The sequence below is a fragment of the Pezoporus occidentalis genome, unplaced genomic scaffold (genome assembly GCF_034315485.1).
Source record: "Pezoporus occidentalis ecotype Australia unplaced genomic scaffold, CSIRO_AGI_Poc_V1 ctg168, whole genome shotgun sequence".
NCBI lineage: Eukaryota > Metazoa > Chordata > Aves > Psittaciformes > Psittacidae > Pezoporus > Pezoporus occidentalis.
This window is the reverse complement of record NW_026913510.1, coordinates 368,006-388,779: the sequence shown is the minus strand read 5'-3', so window position 1 is coordinate 388,779 and position 20,774 is coordinate 368,006. Positions and strand designations below refer to the sequence as shown.

The window sequence follows — 20,774 nt, the reverse complement described above, 5'->3', positions numbered from 1 at the left end:
CATGTGAGGATCCAGCCCAAAATCCTGCTACATTTCCCTACATAGTGCAGCGTTCCACTCAGTGTAAAGGAACAGAAATGCCCAGACAATTCCACGGCCTTGTTGAAATTCTGGGTTGGCCCTTGGAGAGGTCTTTCTGCCTTAGAGCCCTACTAAACCAAACCAGACTTTAAGAGTAGCTTCATTGCAATCTACTCGTGAGCCAGGATACTACTCCTTGCATATTCAAATAGCAAAAACAGATCTATAATTAGTGCTAGGGAAAAATGTTTGGTGCAGGGCAAGCAGGGACATTGGAGAGACAGCACCCTCCTCCTGACTTGGAAGCCTGCTGTAGCTCCTTCAAAATCCTTTTCCTTCCGACATTCAGGTTGACTCCTGATGAATTCTGAGACCCGGAGGAATCAGATAGTTTCCCAGTCACGTCATGTGCCTCACTGGGGCAGGCTGCAGAAGCAGCTTTCCCGATGGCACCAGACTTGCTTCTGGATCCGTCACATGTTTGGGTCAGCAGGAAGATTGGTTCTCCCAGGTGCCATTTTCCTTTGATTGACCTTTCATTCTGAGGAATCACTGGATCGTGCCCTGTCACAGGATCTATTCACAGACCTTTATGACATTTAGGAAAGGCTGCATTTCTTAGGGCTTTTCTGTCTGAAAAGAAACACACCAGCTTGGTACTCTGCAGCCCTTCATTAGCCCCTCAAGCGACTTTATCAGGATGAGGAATAAAAATCCACCCACCCTCCTTTTTCTTGCTTTATTTTGCCAGATACAGCTGCATGCACTCCTCAATAAGGTACAGCCTCAGGACAAAGATGCTAAAACCTTTCTTCTGTTCATTTGGTGCTGTAAATATTCCCATTTTACTACCTAGCATCTTTGCCTTAATAACTTTCTGTGCAAGCAGTGCTCTCTCTCTGCAACCAGAGCTTCAGAGGCCCTGGCAAGCCAGTGATAGCTGGGCCTCCTGTAGATGGCTAAGCAAGAATAAAATGTTGATATCGTCACGGATCTCTGTCTCTCTTCCTAATGTACAGGCATCCACCGGGTCCTATTTCACTACGTATCCACACGGCCCAGCCCTGCCTTGGGACTGCAGCAGTGACAGATGAATGCTCTTCAAGTCAAAATATACTTTGGCACATCTCCCCGCTCTGCACTGTCAGTATTTAGAGGGGAGGAGGTGGAGAGGGGGAAGTATGCTTTGCAAAAAGGCCCTTCTCCAGCATCCCCTGTGCAGTGGTGCTGCTGACACAGAGCTGCACCACACAACATACCATGAAATCCCGCACTATATGGTATTCCCACTCTGAATCCACATATTAAGCTGCCCAGAATAACCCAGGTTACCCTGGAGTTTAGTTGCCTACGGCAGCTCCATCTTCTGCGATATGATCAGAGCAAAAAGACACAGAAAAACTATGCCGAGCACCCCAATTTCTCATGTGCACCACTGATACTGAAGGGAGCTCCTCATCTTACAGAACTGTCCCATAATATGCCTATAATATTGCCATAAGAGCAGAGCGCTTAGGAGCTAGCAGCCCTGCCATAGGTCACTTTGGGTGTCCATTGGTGGTGTCCCCCACAGGACTGGGGCATGTGTGTGCTCACAGCTGAGAGCAGAGCCCGTGGTCATGTAGAGTGGATGCACTGCTATAGCTAATTACAGAGGCAAAATCAAAGGAAAGCAGTTGCTGCTTCACCTTCAGCTGACAAGGAGGTAAAAGCAGGCTGAACCCTGACTGCTGCCAACTTCCCATCCCTTGTTGCTGCAGGCTGCTCTCACGTGCTCTAATGCAGCATAAAAAAGCAGATGCAATTACTCCTCAAGCAGCCAGTGCCACAGCCTCAGCCATCCTCGGCTCTAACTTTGTGTTGCATGTGAGCAGAAATGATTTAACATACTTTGAGAGCAATGCCTTATGGCCATTTGCCTTGTTTGTGGGTTACGCATCAGGGCAGCCCCACAAGAGCTGGATAGCCACACCACAAGGGATTGTTTACAAACCTGAAATCATAGAATGATAGAATAGTCTGGGTTGGAAGGGACCTTCAAAGGTCATCTAGCCCAATCCGCCTGCCATAAGCAGGGACATCAGGTTGCCCAGAACCACATCCAGCCTGGCCTTAAATGTCTCCAGGAACAGCACATCCACCATCTCTCTGGGCAACCTGTACCAGTGTTTTACCACCCTCATTGTAAAGAATTTTTTCCTTACATCAAGCCTGAATCATTTTGTTAGACCAGGTTGTTACAATTGTGAGCTCATATATCTACCAACACAATTTTTTTAATGCCAGTTTATACCATCTTTCTGTCTGGGGGTGTGTGTGTGTGTGTGTGTGTCATGAATTGCCATGTGCCTGCACCCATGGGGCAAAGCTCCAGACTGGATCCTTTCAAACCATAGGAGGAGAGAGCAGTGCTCGTTAGCCCTGCTGTAAATCCTGGAGGAGGTGTCCTACACCATATTCCCCCTTATTTCTTAGCCACTAGGCAATGATTCTTGAAAAAGTCAGTCTTTAAGTGCTGAGAATCTACAACCTCTCATGTTCCTGGAAGCAACAATTACTTCTGCAGCATTTTGCCATGGGATATGTGAGAAGGGGTCAAAAGCGAGGCCCCAGGTAGGCATTCCAACAAAAGTGCTGGCATGGATTTTCACACATTTATAGTCAGGAAAGGAGGGGCAATGGTGGGGAGAGAGGGAAAACAACCACTGTTTCTTGCTTCCACTCTTGCAATTTTCCATTAGGCAAAGGCAGCTCTCTATGGCATCAGTGCACTGCTCAGAAACATGCTTTAGAGCCCCACCGTGTTGGAGAAGAGGCAGCTGACTTCACAGCCTGTGCGACCAGAAGGAGCTGTTACTGTAGGTTAAACCCTACCTCGACACAAACCCACCGTGCACAGGTTTTCTTCAGTCCCCCTTGTCCTCAACCCAATAGTTTGAGAGAATCATTTGTTGGCTAAGGGGGAGGGTGGGGTTTGACATCCATGGATGTGACTTGGGAAGAAGTGACGGGAATGCAGCTGCTTCCCCCTGTGGCTGCTTGTTCTTCTTTCTCCAAATACAAACTAAATATAACTTTGCCCCATCACATTCAAATCATTTTAGTTACTAGAAGGGATCATGCCAAAAGTTCCAAGGGCCAGGGTGCAATCAGGCTTAAAATATAATTTAAACCTACATTTTCCACCAAGTTATTTTCTCTCTTGTAGGTTCCCCATCCGCAAATACATGTAAGTAGACCCAGAAAGAAGCCATCAAGCCCAGCCAGATACCAAGCTTTCTGTGCAAGATCGTATAAGCCCAGTCAAACATTAACAGGGAAACGCTGTGATCACCTCATTTGTTTTAAATATTTCTGCTCATATACATGCAGACAAGTGTGCAGATTTATTCGCCTCATTTACAAATACAAGCAACTGGAATCTCCATTCTGTTCCATTATATAAAAGACAGATCCTACACCTGTCCTACTGAACAGCTGGGCAATTTTCAATTTATATCCACCATCCTATACCACAGAAAAGCCCCACTTGCTGCTCTGCTGCTGACTCTGCTTTACCAGCATTCCTGCTCTCCCACCCAGTGCTTTGGAAGGGATGGTGGTTGCCACTTCTTGGCAAAAGGAGGTATGTAAAACCCAAGATAGCCAATTTGCTTCAGCAAACAGCTATCTCCGGGAAGCAGCAAAAACAATTTCTAGAAGTGTATGTAAGACACACCAGAGGAATAGCCTGGAGCTTCCTGTCCGTATTTCTCACAGTCAAAAACACACACACATGTAATTATATTTTCCTGGACTGCATTGCAAAGTTCGTGCACTCATTCAACTCATACATGCAGTAAACATGATTTATAGCTCTGTGTGAAAACCCTCTAGATATATGGTGTTTTGATAGTGACTTGAACCTAGCACTATAATTTAGTAACACCTAGCAGTGAAAGCTAAATGATTTCCCACTCCACATTCCTAACTTTCCATGAACCCCTTTTACTGCTAACCTGGGGAGGAGATACTGCTCCTACAATTGTTTGGACTTAGCCTTGTTACTCCTTCAACTAAACTGCATGCAAACATCAAGCTTCACATATGGTGAACGCACCAGCACTGACCCACGTCCTATGAGACCATTTGCCATGATACAGTTCAAAGTGAACTTTATTAACACATTAAACATAATTACAAAGAGGAAATTCCAAGGAAGGTCAACCAGCCTGGACAGTTTCTTGGAATGGAAAGTAATTTATAATATCCACATACTGTATTGTAAAGTTTATACAGAAGTTAAATAAGTTTTAAGAGTCCCATGGGTTATGTATACTTTATTATTTAATACCAAACACATTCACTTTCTATGGAGATAAGATTTCTTTTGAAGTGCTGTGTTAGCAAATTAGCAAAGTCATTTGCCATGAAGCACCCAAACAGCTCATCAATGCACGCAAGGAATTAACATCATGGACTGGGGTACCACAGAGAATGCGTGTCCTATGAGGAGCATACAGCCAAGCACAGAAATCTTTCATTATGATAGTGAGACAAACGAGTTGGACAACAGCCACTAACCAAACCATTTCTTTGGTATAAACACAGCCTCTTACACCAGCACTTGAGGCAATATTTGGCCTTCACCATACTCATTGCTGTAAAAACTGATCCTCCAAAGTTCATAGTGCAAGGTTGTTCACATCGAAGTTGATTTCCTTCACCTCTCCCATCCTTTGAATGTACATGGATGGCTGGAAAGGACTATCTAAAAGCCATGCTTTAAACTTGAATCCAGGGTTGGCTAACTATTGGTCATCCATTGCTAGAAAGCTGGGCTGGACAAATCCTGGTAGGAGTTTAACACTTTCTACAACAGTTTAACCCTCTCTGCAAGACCAATGTGAGGATTATACACTTACACATCATTTGTATTGGTATTCAATCTGTAATGACAGATCAATAGATAGAGGCCTCACTACACTGGGGGCTGGACAAAACGCCTACCAAGAAGCAAATCCTACAGGGAAGGGCTTACAAAGCAATGATGGCAAGCGCTTCAGTCAACATGAGTAGGTGTTCCTGAAAGAGGAACTCTTGGCTCTCTGCACAGTGGAAAGGCATTATATGAAAAGCAGAACTTATAAAATTCTTTGTGAGAAAGATAAAAGGATGAATGTTTTGCTCATGTATACCATTAAGGAGTTGAAAGGACTGGTGAATCCAACATCTTTTCATATGCTCAGAACAAAACAGTTCTCATTCCCCAAAGGTACACACTAGCCAAGTAAAGTAGGGGTCAGCGTAGGGGTAACTGGGCCAAATGCTTTGCTATGTGACATGAGGAGATCAGATTAGATGAGCTAATGAGTCCTTCTTGATTTGAAAACATAGGCGCCCACAGACAAAAACAATGCTTATCAAAAACAATCAAAAGATTAAAGAAAAAAACAACAGCAGCTCTGTGAAACAGAGACTCTTAGAGAGGAACACAAAAACACCACAAGTATTTGCTGACTGGCCCTGATGACTGCTCAAGCTTAGCCTTGGGAATAGCGGACTATAAGCAAGTTCTAAGCTTGGGTTACACAGCTGAGCCCAACAACCTGATGGAGAAAACAGCGTTGTGGATTCATTTTACAACAAGCAAAGTGACATATTTTCTCTTTCTTCCCTACCTCTGAGGTAGCAGCTACTTTCCTGATGAAATGGATATTTATTGATAGGACAAGAAGTGCTTGCCATATTTTTACATGAGTAATAACTAGCCCCTTGGGTGTAGGCTGCCAGTAAATTTTCTACTCTAGATGTTCCAAAAATAAGAAAAATAGAATATTTGGGAACATGCTCCATTTAATTAAGTGTCCTGCACATGCATTTCACTGAGATTTAATAAAATAGTTATTGTATCTTAAACAATTGGCACTTGATTATTGCATAGATTTATTGCAGTTCAACAACAGTAGATGAGATGCGTATCTCTTACATGGATTTTAAATCCTTTGAGCATATGTTTTCAATATTGAGTTGGTATTTATTTAACATGAAATTACCATCTTATTAAATTAAATGTGTATGGGTGACATTCAATTGCAAGTGTTGCTGAACCTTTTTTCAGCAACAAAAATAGTAACTTTATCCCTTAGGTTTTGAGGTAGCAAATGTAGAGGAGAGTTAGGATTACTTCAAATTACTCTTGAAGAAACAGACTTGATATGCTAAAGGGTTTCTCATCTAGTGTGGAATAAAAGATATTATTTATTGTTTCTTAAGTGCTGCCAGTGGGCTTAGCGTGGGCCAGAAAAGAAGACTAATATTCCTACTCTAAGGCAAAAATTATACTGACGGCGCAGTTCAGGTATGCAGTTCAATGGATAACCAGAAAACTCTTCTTAGAGAAGACGTAAGTACAACCAAGGTGTGTTAGCACACATACCCATAATCTGCCTTTTTCATTCCCATTTAGGAAGACAAACTCATCTGAACAATAGCATTCCTAATGTGCTTTTTCAAGAGGCGGCATTAAAACACGTTTTCAAGGTTCGCAAATGAAAAGGCATTTTTTTAGCCTCCTGTTTCCAGGAAGGACAGACTGCCTAACTCTGGAAGAAAGCTGGAAATCCTCTGTCTTGAGAGATGCAGGAGGGTCCAGAACCCAATTGAAAATCCTGCCCCATATCCCCCACCTAGTCTCACCAAACCTAACCCGACCCCCAGCATGCCCACCACAAGTCACACAGGGGCCATTCCTGCCAACATAAGGCATTTGTTTGCCTCCCATAATCTCTGGGAAACAATCCAGTCAGGCAGCTCTGAATTAGCTTCTGGGGTTAATCTACCCCAAACGCTATTGTACTCTGCCCTTCCAACTGCTTCCCAACCATGCAAATCCTGCTTCACGAGCCCAGAGGATTTCCCAGCCAAATCACCCACCATCTCCCAGGACTTTCAGCAAAACAAACCAGACACTCTGCAAATCTCAGTTTAATTCACTCATTTCGTAACAAAAACTCCCCTTCAAGCCACCACTCGCAGCCATGTTCCAAAACCCAGTGCTTCAAAGACAGCCTTTTACTTCTGAACCAATCTGCTCTAGTTTTTGTCCACTTCTTTGTTCCTCCTGCCTACGTGCAGTAATTTGTTGCCCAATCATTTTATTTGAATAGCTCCAAGAAAATAGGATACCCAAGTTCACATTTGGAGGCATGGATTCCCCTTGAACTTTGGTAGTCAATATTTAACCCAGTCAAAGCACAGTACATAGTTTAATAAGTAATTAGCCGTTTCCCTTACAGACAGACGTTTGTGTGAGAGCTGCACAAGCAGGAAATTGTAAGTGTCATTGTTTATGTCTGCAGGGAAACAGAAATCACGATTGTTGATTTCGTGCCATGTTCGGGAATGATGTGAATGAAGACCTTTAAATAGCTGGTTTGCCTTCCACAGTGGCAAGTCTTTGGCCATACACTGACACAGGAGCCTTTTTCACTTGCATCCAAGAGCTTGGTTTTCCTCAGAATATTCTCTAAAATAATTTTTTCTAGAAACTTCTCTCTAAGGGATGGTTGGAGAAGACTTTAAACTCTTCCATCCAGTGCTGCTTCCTGCTGGCCTTTTCCAATAGCCACAATGGAAAAGGTGTGATTATGGAATTAAGGGCTCAGTAAAAAAAACCAACTTGAACACTCACTCTCAAACAGGAGACACTGCCAAAATACCCATTAGCCTTTTGCTGCTGGGAAATCAGTGGCAGTGCCCTACATGGTAAGGCTGTTCTCTTTGCTCTGCCCTTGTCACTGGGGGCTTCTAAGTTTGGTTACCACAAAAACGTGGTGACAACTGTTTGTTGGTGACCACAAAGAGATAAACACTCTGGTATTTAAGAACTGAAGATATTTTTGGAGGCTTCTCTAGAGCACAAAGCACTTCTAGCTGAATGACTGCAGAGCAGACCTGGTATGGAGTGTTTTGCAGAAATGTTTCTCTATCAGAAAATAACTTTTTTGTCAAGAAACAAGAATTTCTCTGGATTTCTCTTTCAATATTCTTTTTCTTTTCAGTTTAAGAAATCTTTTGCATCACAGTTTTGGCAAATTAAAATGAAACGTACAAACAAAATAATCAACTTTTTAAAAGTATATTGATTAAGCGATAATAATTGGGTTGCTCTACCCATAAAATAGGAAACCAGTTTGATTTGAGACAGCAGCACTTTAAAATTCTGCCTGGAACCATTCAACATTGCCCTACCAAAAACCTCCAGTTCATGGTATGTGTGATGGAAATGCTCTATCCAGCTTCCTCCAAATTAAACTGTCACCAGAAGGGTCTACCTTACATGTGCCTATATTTGTGTTTTAGTTTGGACCAGGGATGTGCTTTAAAGTGATATATTTTTTATCATCCCAACCAGTTATACTTCACATCATGAAACAGTTTTGGTGCACATGAACTGAATTGCTTCTATATGAGATTGAGCTGCAAGGAGTGCTCCAGTTCCAATGGGCATTTAGTTCATAGCAGTAGACTAGCCTATTCTGAAGTGAAACACCCCTCTGTAATGGGGGTACCAGGTCCTCAGCATCAAATGCTTTGCTTTACTGATCCAATCTTTGCAAATCCCACCGGTTGCTAAAGCAGACACAGCCAAAAATTGCTAGTGGGGTTCCTGGTAAAAAAGCAGAAGCTCTGCTCTTGGATTTCCATTAATGAGCACTCAAACTACATGACCAGACTGGAGCTAATCCAAAATAAACTCCCCAAATGCCTCCAGTGTGAACATCACCTCCTCAGCACCAAATATTTTACTTTAAAGATTTGCTCCTGCTGTGCCATTCTACAAGCTAACGTAGACACACCTGTACAGCTCTCCCACGAGGGGACCATACCTAAATGCATTTTAAAAGACAGTGTTCACAAGGTTGATTCAGTGAAAACTTACATTTAAACTCAAGAGACGCCCAGTCTTCTGTATAGGAAAACATGGAAACCATCGCTGAACTCTTATAGCATTCACATCTGGTTCCTTGCTCCCCAGGCACTGAAGCACACCATACCTGATGTAAAAGCACATGATACCTGATAGTACTGCCAGAAGCCAGGACTTCTTAATGCATGAAGCCTTCATACCTGCAGAATATTGTCAGATCTCATATAGGAAACAGCCTCAGCTCCCAGCCATACCCAAAGGAAAGCAGTAACCTTTCCTTCAAACGGATCATACCTGGACCAGTGCCACAGCACAGTGTAAAACACACAGTGATGCCTGCACAAGTCCATACACAAGTGACCTGCTGGCTGTCAGTTATCATTGGCACAGTCTGAGGGCTCAGCTGGTGCCTTGGACAGAGGCTAGTCCAGATTTCTGCAGCCTGCCTGTGACTGGGACAGCTTCAAACAGATCCATTTCCACTGCTCCTGCTTTTCTACATGCTGGTTTGTTCACAGCGTTAGTGCACTCTTGTGTGGACTTTATTAGTTTTTCTAGCAGGAGTTAGTGAAGACTTGTTGCTTTGTTAAGCTTACTATATCCAATCACAGCACCACGGTTTGTGCCTAGGATTAGCAGGTGCTTTTCTGGACAGCCCCAGGATTGTTCAGCAGCTAAGATCAGATAAAAATCAGTGTATATCACGTCCAAAGCTCTACTGCACCCCGTGCTGCTCAAAAGATGCTTCAGTTCATCTGGAGGAAGGTATTCTTCCTTAATCTCTATTGCACACCAGTGTGGCATATCTCAGGATGGATGATGTTACCAAAACGGTATCTAAGTATATTCTACCTAAACTGAAACACTAAAAATAAATATTTAAAGTATAAATCCATTTAAATTCCCCAAGCTATCCAAAGGATTTGGAAATAGTTCACCTTTGCTGAAGATCCCACATCGCCTGCCTTTTATCTCTATAAATCTGCATGAATAGAAAGATGATGCTAATTATTATGTGACACACAAGCAAACTGCCAACCCCCTGTTATTAGCACAGCCTGTGACTGTCAGTACGGTTGCTTTATTTGAGCTGCCCAAACTCCAGCAGCTACACAGCTAATGAGTGTTTTGCTGACATCAATTGCCCTGTAATTCCAAATGACGTCGTTGCAGTGGCGGGCTACGCACTGACATGTAACATCATATCTATCAGGTAGATAGAGCTACACTGGATTATCACTGTGCACTCCTATTACCTCACAGTCTGGTAATGTATGGTCCCAGCTACTCTCTTGCAAGTGTGTGTGTGTGTGTGTGGAGAAACCTGGAGAGCATAACAGCTATCTAGGAAAAGCTGTGCATGGAGAAATATGGTCTCCCCGCGTGATTACATAGCTGCTTTATCCCCCACTGTGCGTGCGTGTACCAGCACACGCACATCCCATCAGCTGTCAGCAGGAATTCCTGACTCCAGATTAAAGCTTTGCCACTGTCTGCTCAGCTTGTCCTGGTCAATGGACATCAGAGCAAAGCGTCCACTCGCATAAGGATTTCTGAACTTTGCTCCCAAGAACAGGAGTTTTTACTGTTGCAATGACTTGAACTTGTTCTTGAAAGAAGCCACATCAGAAATCACTCTGTGCTGCACGCTGGCATTTCTAAGTGAGGAGTCAAGGGGTCAAAACCCAAGGTCAGAAGAAAAGCAGGCGTGCAAGACCCCTTGCTGTACCTGTGGCTGAATAAACCAGCACTTTCCTAATCAGTCACTAATCCCCTAATCTTTATTGCATGTAAATTCCGATCCCTTCCCAACGGCTGTGCCGCGGTAATCTCCAATCTGATTACAGGGAAACCCCATTGGAAGACTCATCGATAAAAAATGGAAATGTGTAAAATCAATTTGTTATAGATCACATACAGTGCTGCACACCCCTTCAGATATCAAAGAACCGCCATCATATAGCAACAAATGAAGGGCTGTTAAAAACACTTTTTTATCTAATAGCGCGTTTGACAAAAGACAAAATTCACTTCTGAAAACAAGGGCACTGTTTTACACACAGTAAACGAAGGCAGGTGATTAAGGCAGAAAAGGCAGTGTAAAAAAGGTCATTATTTAAGGCCATGCTATAGAAACGTGAGGGCAAAAGAAAAGAGAGTCTAGATGCACACAGCCTCACAATGTACTGGTAGGAGCTCGGACTTAGCCAACAATCTCAGCTTTACCTACAGGAAGTATGGCAAGGGTTGGCATGGAGTGGTTGGCCAATGAATTTACCATTTGGTACTCACCTTGATAAAAACCAACAAGCAAAATGCTGCAACTTCTGATCCTGAGCTACCAAGTTTGGGATTAAAAGGCCCAGGAAGTAAGGACCACAGCTCTGGCTCATCGGTAAGAGCCTGGGCTTCATCACTGCTAAGCACAGTGGTTCTCAGTTTTGAAAACAATGGAAAATTCATAATTTTAGATAAATAAATTAGCTTTGCGGGATCTTTCTTACACTCATATCATTTTCCTACAGTAGGAAGGGAAGCCAAAGCCTCCTTTGTGTAACCCCCCAAGCAAATACAAATATTAAACTAAAAGAAAGCAGAGGCCAACATAACTTTTGTGTTTCATACATTGAGGGGAATTTGCCAGCATTCACCATTTTCTTTTTTAAATCTTGTGATATTAGGTGCTTGTTTGTTAATGTCTGTTTTCTGAGGCCATAATCCCGAAGGAGAATCTCCTGTTTATTTGAACATGAAAAGAAATTTGTGTCCTTTGTTATTGTGGGGAATCACTAAATATGCTAAAACCAGGAAGCAAATAAAAGCCAATTCTTCATGGCATTTATGCTTTTTAAACCTAGGGTACTGGTTTTCTGGGGTTTGACCCAGGAGTGCTGAAAACACAGGATTAGTAATGTGAGTGTTTCCTCCCAGTGCATCCCCTGAGATTTATTTAACCTTTTTTATGACATGCATTCACAAAAAGCTATACCGGCTGTGGGATCCAATAGCTGTAGGGTCTAATATAGCTTATGCTCCATTCACCATAGAGGAGATTATAAGCAGGTGTCTCTCCTAGAAAAACTGGTATGCTACAATCAACAGGAAGCTGGCTCATATCCCCAGATGTTTGTCATTATGGGAAGGAAGGAGAAGAGGGACGTTAGGGTCAATAAAACCACACTGCCCCTCTTGTAGCACCTACAGTCCAAGAGGGACTTCAGTAGCTCTGCTGTGCCCTTGATAAAAGTTTTACAAGACCTCTGCTCCAAACAGCCCTGAAATCAAAGGTGTGTTTACTTAGCCTTTGCTTGCTGGGCTTTAGGATAGTGCAGGGAAGATCAAAGCAGAGACCTCGTTTAACATGTCCAAGTACACAAACGGCAAGTCTGTTTATGTTGGATTCCTACACACAGAGTGTGCTGCTGTCTGTCAACACTTCGGGCTCATTTTCAGCAATATTGGGTGAGGAGGGAAATATTCAGAAAGGCCCCACAGATTCTGGTCCTGCTGAAACAGAAGTGGAAGTCAGAGCAGAGAGCTCTGCTTTCAACTGTGAGCGCCAAGGTCAAATATGAGCTCCTTGCAGGATAAAACAAATAGACCTGTGGTCTCTGCTGAAGTGCTATACCATTGAGATGCAGCTAAAGTCTGCATAAAGAGATGGAAAAGACAATTATTTGAGTCCCACCTGTTGGGTTTTTTTTTGGCCAGCACACAGTGAGACTAAGGTAATTGGTTTGACATTGGTAGGAGATGACACCCCATGCACCTTGTGCACAGAAAGAGGTGCAATACCCATCAGCAATTCACATTCTCCTTCAGTCTCCCACTGATGCTTGTACAACCCCACACTGGGGATGTAGCAGTTTTGTGTAGGAGTGAGCAACAAATACCTGCTTCTTCTCTTGGCTTCCCAGGGTAAAACTTCATAAGGAGTAAAATATTATAAGGAACATGCGGGGAAGACCACACAAACTGTAGGCTGGAGGAGCTTTGTTAGGTCTCCTTCCCATCCATCCTACTGTATTATCACCAGGACTGACACTTTAAAACAGAGACAAGTAAAGGGAAAGAGAGCCCAATGGTTAAGATACATTCTTAGGTCCTTGATTCAAGGCAGATACACAAGGTACTGAAGTGCCACAACTACACAAAGGGACAGCTCTCTCTTTGGGATGCTCTGGGGACAAATGTTAGATTGCCAGGCACCCTGTGATAACAGGGGTGCAGGTGGGTACCCAGATAGATATGTGAGCTTCAAGACTTACTGGAGAGTCTCCCCAGTTTTGCAGTGACGTTTTCCCTAACCAGGCAATACACCCTGCTTCGCTCCACCTCATTCCACTGCCTCTAGTCAAAATCCTCATCTACACTGTTAAGCTGTTCCCTCCCCCTCCTCCTGGCTCCAGTATCCAACCCCTTCATACACTTGCAGACAGTTATTGTCCCCTCAGGTGTCACTTAGCCAAGCTACACATATATTTACAAGTAGCTCTTCTAATCTTCTCACATAAATCAGTGCCCCCAGTTGTCTGATCTGATCATCCGGGCCTGTCTCTCTCTGTCCGGACAAAACCCATGCCTGTCTCCCTGACATCTCATGGAAGTCGAGCTGTCAGCTCAAGCTCAGAGCTCTTAATCTTCCTCCCCCTCCCCACCTCCTGCTTTAATTGCCGCAGACACTGCTACTGTCCTGCCTGTCGCTCAGGCCCACATCCCCAGTGTTATGTTTTACTTTGCTCTAGCTCTCCAGATCCTGTGAGCTGCGGAGTCTTCCTGCAGCTTACTGATAAACCCCAGCCTTGGCTGTCCCTACACTCACTTGCATTTCTCATCCAGGCTCCCATCATATTTCATCGTGACTCCTCTGCTCCAGCCTTGACGAAGCACACTCTGGCCTCATTCATATCCATTTTTGTAGGCACTGCTCTGGACACATCTGCTTCTCTTCACGTCTAGTTCTCTCCTTCCCTGCCACATCAAACAGTTGCTACTTGTCTTCACTTCTCAAGGATCCTCCTGGCCTCCTCCTACCAGAGGTCTGCCCTCTTCCAACTGGCCCAGAAGTCCTGGCTTTCTTCTCATTTTTTTACAGTTTTCAATGAAAACCATAGGTGTTTTCTGCCAAGCTGCCTGCCCTGTGTGGGAGCTCTTCATCAGCACCAGCTCTCTCCCCACACACTCCTCCTTTAAGCTTTCCTGCACCACGTACCCACCATCACCGGTCAGCAACTAAGCTCTGGTGGTCCCCATGGTCAACACCATCCCACTGCTGCTTTGCTCCACCCATCTCTCCATCTTCCTGCCATCATCCTTCACCTCATAGCAATTTGGGCACAGCCTCCTTGCTGTGTTCAGACAACACCTTGCACAGCGGGGTGAAGGCCCTGAGCACAGCGGTGACACACACACAAATCATGCTAATCACAACAGCTTCACTAGCACCTCTTTGCCGATTACCCTCATTTCTGCATCCACAGCATTAACGTACGATTGCATTTTAACAAGCTTCATTAGCACATCGCCTAACACAGCCTGAGCACCCAAGGAAACCCCATGGTGCTTCTTTTCTGCTCAATATAATTTCCAAGGCTTCTGTAACCTGATTTGTTAGCAATAACCTCAGGGCTGTAAAGCTTTTCTTCTGCCATCCAGCAATTAAGGAATAATTTGTCACGGAGCAAGTCAAGCTGCAGGGCAGGAAAGCCCTGTGCAGTACAAGGAAGCTGTGTAAACCGTAGCCCTTGGTGCAGGAACGACGAGAGCATCCGTCCCCTCCTCCTCCATTAGCCAGGAGCCTGTGCTCAGCAGCAGCTCCTGGAAATGCTGCACAGCCTCCTAAGTAATTCAACTCTTTGACCTGCAGGCAGAGAAATGCCTATATATTCTCTGCACTCCTTCCATCTTCCACTGATGATGTGGGAAGGAATGGGAAGATTCAGTTCATGAACGATTGGCTACGAGACTGGTGCTACAGGCAGGGCTTTGGATTCTTTGATAATGGCTGGTTTTATAGGGCACCAGTCTGGACAATGTCAAGTGAGAAAGGTTTGTCTCACAGAGGCAAAAGGATGCTGGGGCACGAATTAGCAGGGCTCATTTGGAGAGCTTTAAACTAGATTCGAAGGGGGATGGGGTTGTTGCTGGGCTTGCCCCAGTGGGGCAGCGCTCCAGAATTAATGAAGACTGGGAGGCCTCCTATAATCCTAGGGTGAAGTCGGTGTGCTCAGCTCGCTCCCTGAAATGTCTGTACACCAATGCGCGCAGCATGGGAAATAAACAGGAGGAGTTGGAAACCTGTGTTAAGTCAGGAGACTATGATCTGGTGGCAATTACAGAGACTTGGTGGGACAGCTCACATGACTGGAATATAGTCATGGAGGGCTATGTCCTTTTCAGGAAAGACAGGCCAGCCAGGAGGGGTGGTGGGGTCGCTCTTTATGTGCGGGAGGAACTACAATGCACCGAGTTCTGTCTGGGGACAGATGATGAGCGAGTTGAGAGTCTGTGGGTGAGAATTAAGGGGCAGGCTGGCAGGGGGGATACTGTTGTAGGTGTCTGTTACAGACCACCAGATCAGGGTGAGGAAGTTGACGAGGCCTTCTACAGGCAGCTGAGAGAGGCCTCACAGTCACAGGCCGTGGTCGTCATGGGGGATTTTAACTTCCCTGATGTTTGCTGGAAGGACCACTCGGCAACCCAGCCGCAGTCCAGGAGGTTCCTCCAGTGTGTGGATGATAACTTCCTCCTGCAAATGGTGGATGAGCCGACCAGGAGAGGAGCGCTGCTGGATCTCATCCTCACTAACAAGGAGGGTCTGGTTGAAGCAGTAAGGGTAGAGGGCTGCCTTGGTTGCAGCGACCACGAGATGGTGAAGTTCAGGATCTTGTGTGGTAGGACTAGTAGAATACCAAGTAGAATTGCAACCCTGGACTTTAGCAGGGCAAACTTTGGCCTTTTCAAGCAATTGCTAGGGGAAATCCCATGGGCAAGGCTGCTTGAAGGTAAAGGGGCCCAAGATAGTTGGTTGACATTCAAGGACTGCTTTTTCCGAGCTCAAGATCGGAGCATCCCGACACGTAGGAAGTCAAGGAAGAGGGCCAAGAGACCTGTGTGGCTAAATAGGGAATTGCTGGGTATGCTCAAGTGGAAGAGGAGAGTTTACAGGTCATGGAAGGAGGGGCTGGCCACTTGGGAGGAATATAAGGCTGCTGCTAGGGGATGTAGGAAGGCAGCTAGGAGGACTAAGGCTTCCTTAGAATTAAACCTGGCAAGAAGGGTCAAGGACAGCAAAAAGAGCTTTTTCAAGTACATGGCAGACAAAACTAACACCAGAGGCAATGTAGGCCCACTGATGAACGGGATGGGTGCCCTGGTGACAGAAGATACAGAGATGGCAGAGTTACTGAATGCCTTCTTTGTCTCTGTCTACTCTGCCGCAGGCAGTCCTGAAGAGCCCTGTACCCCTGAGACCTTAGATGAAGTCAGGTCGACGGAGCGACTTGCCTTAGTCGATGAGGAATGGGTTAGAGATCAGTTGAGCAATCTGGACATCCATAAATCCATGGGTCCAGATGGGATGCACCCGCGGGTGCTGAGGGAACTGGCGGAAGTCATTGCTAGACCACTCGCCATCATCTTTACCAAGTCCTGGGAAACGGGAGAGGTGCCTGAGGACTGGAGGAAGGCAAATGTCACTCCGGTCTTCAAAAAGGGCAAGAAGGAGGACCCGGGTAACTATAGACCGGTCAGCCTCACCTCCATCCCTGGGAAAGTGATGGAACACCTTGTCCTTGGTGCCATCTTAAAGTATATCAAGGATAAGAGGGTTATGAGGGGCAGTCAACATGGCTTCACCAGGGGGAAATCATGTTTGACCAACCTCTTAGCCTTCTATGAGGAAATAACACGGTGGATGGATGATGGCAGAGCGGTGGATGTGGTCTACCTTGACTTCAGCAAAGCCTTTGACACAGTCTCCCACAGCATCCTCACATCTAAATTGAGGAAGTGTGGACTGGATGATCAGGTAGTGAGGTGGACTGCGAACTGGCTGAAGGAGAGAAGCCAGAGAGTTGTAGTCTATGGGGCTGAGTCTAGTTGGAGGCCTGTAACTAGTGGAGTGCCTCAAGGGTCAGTACTGGGACCAGTATTATTTAATATATTCATCAACGATTTAGATGAGGGAATTGAGTGTACTATCAGCAAGTTTGCTGATGACACTAAGCTGGGAGGAGTGGCTGACACGCCAGAAGGCTGTGCTGCCATCCAGCGAGACCTGGACAGGCTGGAGAGTTGGGCAGGGAATAACGGGATGAAATATAACAAGGGAAAGTGTAGAGTCCTGCATCTGGGCAGGAACAACCCCAGGTTCCAGTATAGGTTGGGGAACGACCTGCTAGAGAGCAGTGTAGGGGAGAGGGACCTGGGGGTCCTAGTGGACGACAGGATGACCATGAGCCAACACTGTGCCCTTGTGGCTAAGAAGGCCAATGGCATCCTGGGATGCATTAGAAGGGCGGTGGTTAGTAGGTCGAGAGAGGTCCTCCTTCCCCTCTACTCTGCCCTGGTGAGACCCCATCTGGAATATTGTGTCCAGTTCTGGGCCCCTCAGTTCAAGAAGGACAGGGAGCTGCTGGAGAGAGTCCAGCGCAGGGCAACCAAGATGATTAAGGGAGTGGAGCATCTCCCTTATGAGGAAAGACTGAGGGAGCTGGGTCTTTATAGTTTAGAGAAGAGGAGACTGAGGGGTGACCTTATAAGTGTCTATAAATATATAAAGGGGGAGTGTCACGAGGATGGAGCCAGGCTCTACTCAGTGGCAAACAATGATAGGACAAGGAGTAACGGGTGCAAACTGGAACACAAGAGGTTCCACTTAAACTTGAGAAGGAACTTCTTCTCAGTGAGGGTGACGGAACACTGGAACAGGCTGCCCAGGGAGGTTGTGGAGTCTCCTTCCCTGGAGACATTCAAAGCCCGCCTGGACACATTCCTGTGTAACGTTATCTAGGTGTTCCTGCTCTGGCAGGGGGATTGGACTAGATGATCTTTTGAGGTCCCTTCCAATCTCCAGCATACTGTGATACTGTGATACTGTGATACACCCTGCCAGCGTGCACTTAACTGTGGCTCTGTCCCTCCTGCACTTCTTTGGACATTGTGCAGAAAGTTAAACAGCCAGTTGCCAAACCGTATTGTTGGCATGAGCTATATAATGGAATAGGATTAAGAAATGGGCTGCAAAGCTTTTTTCAGCAAGTTTTATGAAGCTCCAAAACATAACTGAAACTACCATTCAAGAAAAAACTACGCTGGGAAGAAAAATATTAGTATCACAGAATCACAGAATGGTTTGGGTTGAAAGGATCTAGTTCCTTAAGATCATCCAGTTCCAACCCCCTGCCATGGGCAGGAACATCTTCCACTAGACGAGGCTGCTCCAAAGTCCTGTCAAACCTGGCCTTGAATGCTGCCAGGGATGGTATCTTAAGAATAAGAATGAACAAAGTTAGGTAAGGAGTTTGAAACACTTTACATGCCTTGAACTCAATTTATGTGCATTGCTATCCATGATAGGCATGAGGCATGGTACTCTGGACAGACCAGAGCAACCTCTGGTGCATATTCAACAGGATCAGGATGTGACCCTGGGCAGTGGCTCCCAAGGGACACACTCCACATTTCAACCATCATTTGTGGTCTGATAATTGCTCATGTCACCATGGAGAGATGCACAGATATACACTGAGGAGAAATCGGTCTCACATTAGATAAAAGAGGCAGCTCTTACACCTATAGAGTGTGAAAAGTATTTCTATCTGGATAAACCTTTGCTAGCTTTAAAGTTAATATTTTCTCCAGTTATCTCAGTGACACAAAAGCTAAACGCTTTCCCAAGCATTCCTGGAAAGATGCTTCCTGTTTTGGTGAGGCAGAGAGGGTATTTCTAAGTAAAAAACGATCTGACTTTGCTCATTGTATATTAAGCCCAGTCACAAAACCAGAAGTAGTTTTGCAGATGGAGGTTGTTGCCTGATTTTTCCCCCCCTTAACGTCCATAGTAGCCAGATTAAGGAACTGCTAGCAAACCTCAGTCACTGTTTCCAAACCATACATAAGGAACAGCATAGCAGGAATAGAAAGGGTATCAACTGCTACAGGGCCCCAGACAGCTGTCTGTGAAAGCAGAAAACAGGGGGTTAATGGTTCTTTTATACTTTTCTTTCAGTATTTGCAGACAACTGAGGACTGGTATGGAGATCATTGATCACTGCTGGAAATTCCTCATGCAAAGAGGCAGTCTGATCTCGTGAAGTATGAGCAGCACTCAATTCCCATTAATTTAAAAGGAGATTAAAATTGTCCAGTGTTTTGTAGGAAACTTTAAATCTATGGACAGATATAAATCTATGGACACTATACAATTCTAAATCTCCAGACACTATTAAAAGGGTTCTCATCCAGCAAACGCCTCTCACACCTCTATCCACGTTTTGTAGTCCTTCAGCTTATGCATGTAATGAAGAAAGAAACCCAGTTGCTAACTATCTGATATTACAACAGGACATTCTTCAGGAACGGGTACTTTTCACATCCTACTACCATTATTTTAACATTTAGAGGTAGAGGAAAAACTTCACCCATCCCCACCTTCCTCCCCCTTAACCAGACAAACACGGCATTCAGCTCGTCTGAATTCAGATTTTTATTGGAGCTGATCCAGCAACCAGAGTGTGTTGCTAGAAGCCAAGGTCCCGCTTCCTTCAATACACCTCCTTCATTCTGACTCCCTGCTTTTGTACTGCTTTGGTAATCTCAATCTGTGGTCAGGGATAGGATAAAATTTCAGCTATTTCCCCCCTCGGAACAGGGCTTGCTCTTAAATCAAAAGCCCTGCACCCTAAACCTCTGGTTAAGTACTTAACTATAGGCAAGCCTTTGAAATCATCACGGGCTTCTTTTTTCTCCCTTTTTTCTTAGATATAGCTCTGAAAACCACAGAAGTAAACCAAGCTTTCAGGAATATCAAAGGTATTCAGAGGAAACTGGGGGATGGGGGCATATAGGATGGCTCCACAGTGCTTTTTTTGTCCTGAAGTAGATGGCATTACCAGTCCCCATCGAGAATGTAAGATTTCCTCCCTTATCCTCCAGGGCATGAGAAAATATTGTTAACTCTTCTGGAAGCATTAGGAGCAGACAGCAACTGGAATCCAGGCAGAAGTCACATTTCTGTCATTGCCTTGGTAAATGACCTGCACCTTCTGCACAGGTTGGTGTGGGCTCTCACATACCTTCTACTACTGTTTGTATTTTCCTCTCTCTCTGTTTCTCCTTTTCCCCCCCATTCCCTCTCCTCTATACAAATAGTAATTCAAGAACCACGATCAACCCTTTGCTTGGCTTCAGGTCTCTTGCACGGGCTGAAGTTACCTCCAATTCTCCGGCATGGTTCAGGGAATTTATTTATATTCCATGTTCTGGAGATAGACCTCATGTCTTGCCAAGGGCTCGCCTGGGTCTTACAAAAGGAACACTGAAAAATATTTATGGAACCTAAAGTGAAACTCAAGACACTGTTAAAATAAAATTTGCCTTAGTATTTTTTTTTTTTCCCAAAGAATTGACCTGGATTTCTTGGCAGAAAGACTAATCCAAATGCTATTGGTATCTTAACAGCTCACAAGAACCACATGCTTCAAATAAAGCCATTACTAGCAGACACAGTGGTTCAATTAAGCAAATATGAAAATAGACACTTCATCCTGCTTTAACTAAGTGGGATCATTTCACTCCTGAATCCAGACTGACAATGAAAATGATACAATATTTATAGGGT

General features: G+C 44.8%; 1 protein-coding gene across 4 annotated transcripts in view; it reads right to left on the bottom strand.

The window, feature by feature from the left end:
* FGFRL1 (fibroblast growth factor receptor like 1) overlaps nucleotides 1-20,774 on the bottom strand; it is a 176,441-nt gene that overhangs the window by 89,299 nt on the left and 66,368 nt on the right. Inside the window, exon 1 of one of the 4 annotated variants that reach the window (XM_062613502.1) lies at nucleotides 9,082-9,145. The exons of the other annotated variants lie outside the window; for them this stretch is intronic. Coding sequence (XP_062469486.1) covers nucleotides 9,082-9,130 — 49 coding nt within the window. The 5' untranslated portion in view covers nucleotides 9,131-9,145. Of the gene's footprint in view, nucleotides 1-9,081; nucleotides 9,146-20,774 lie in introns of those variants that run through there. 4 annotated transcript variants of the gene reach the window in all.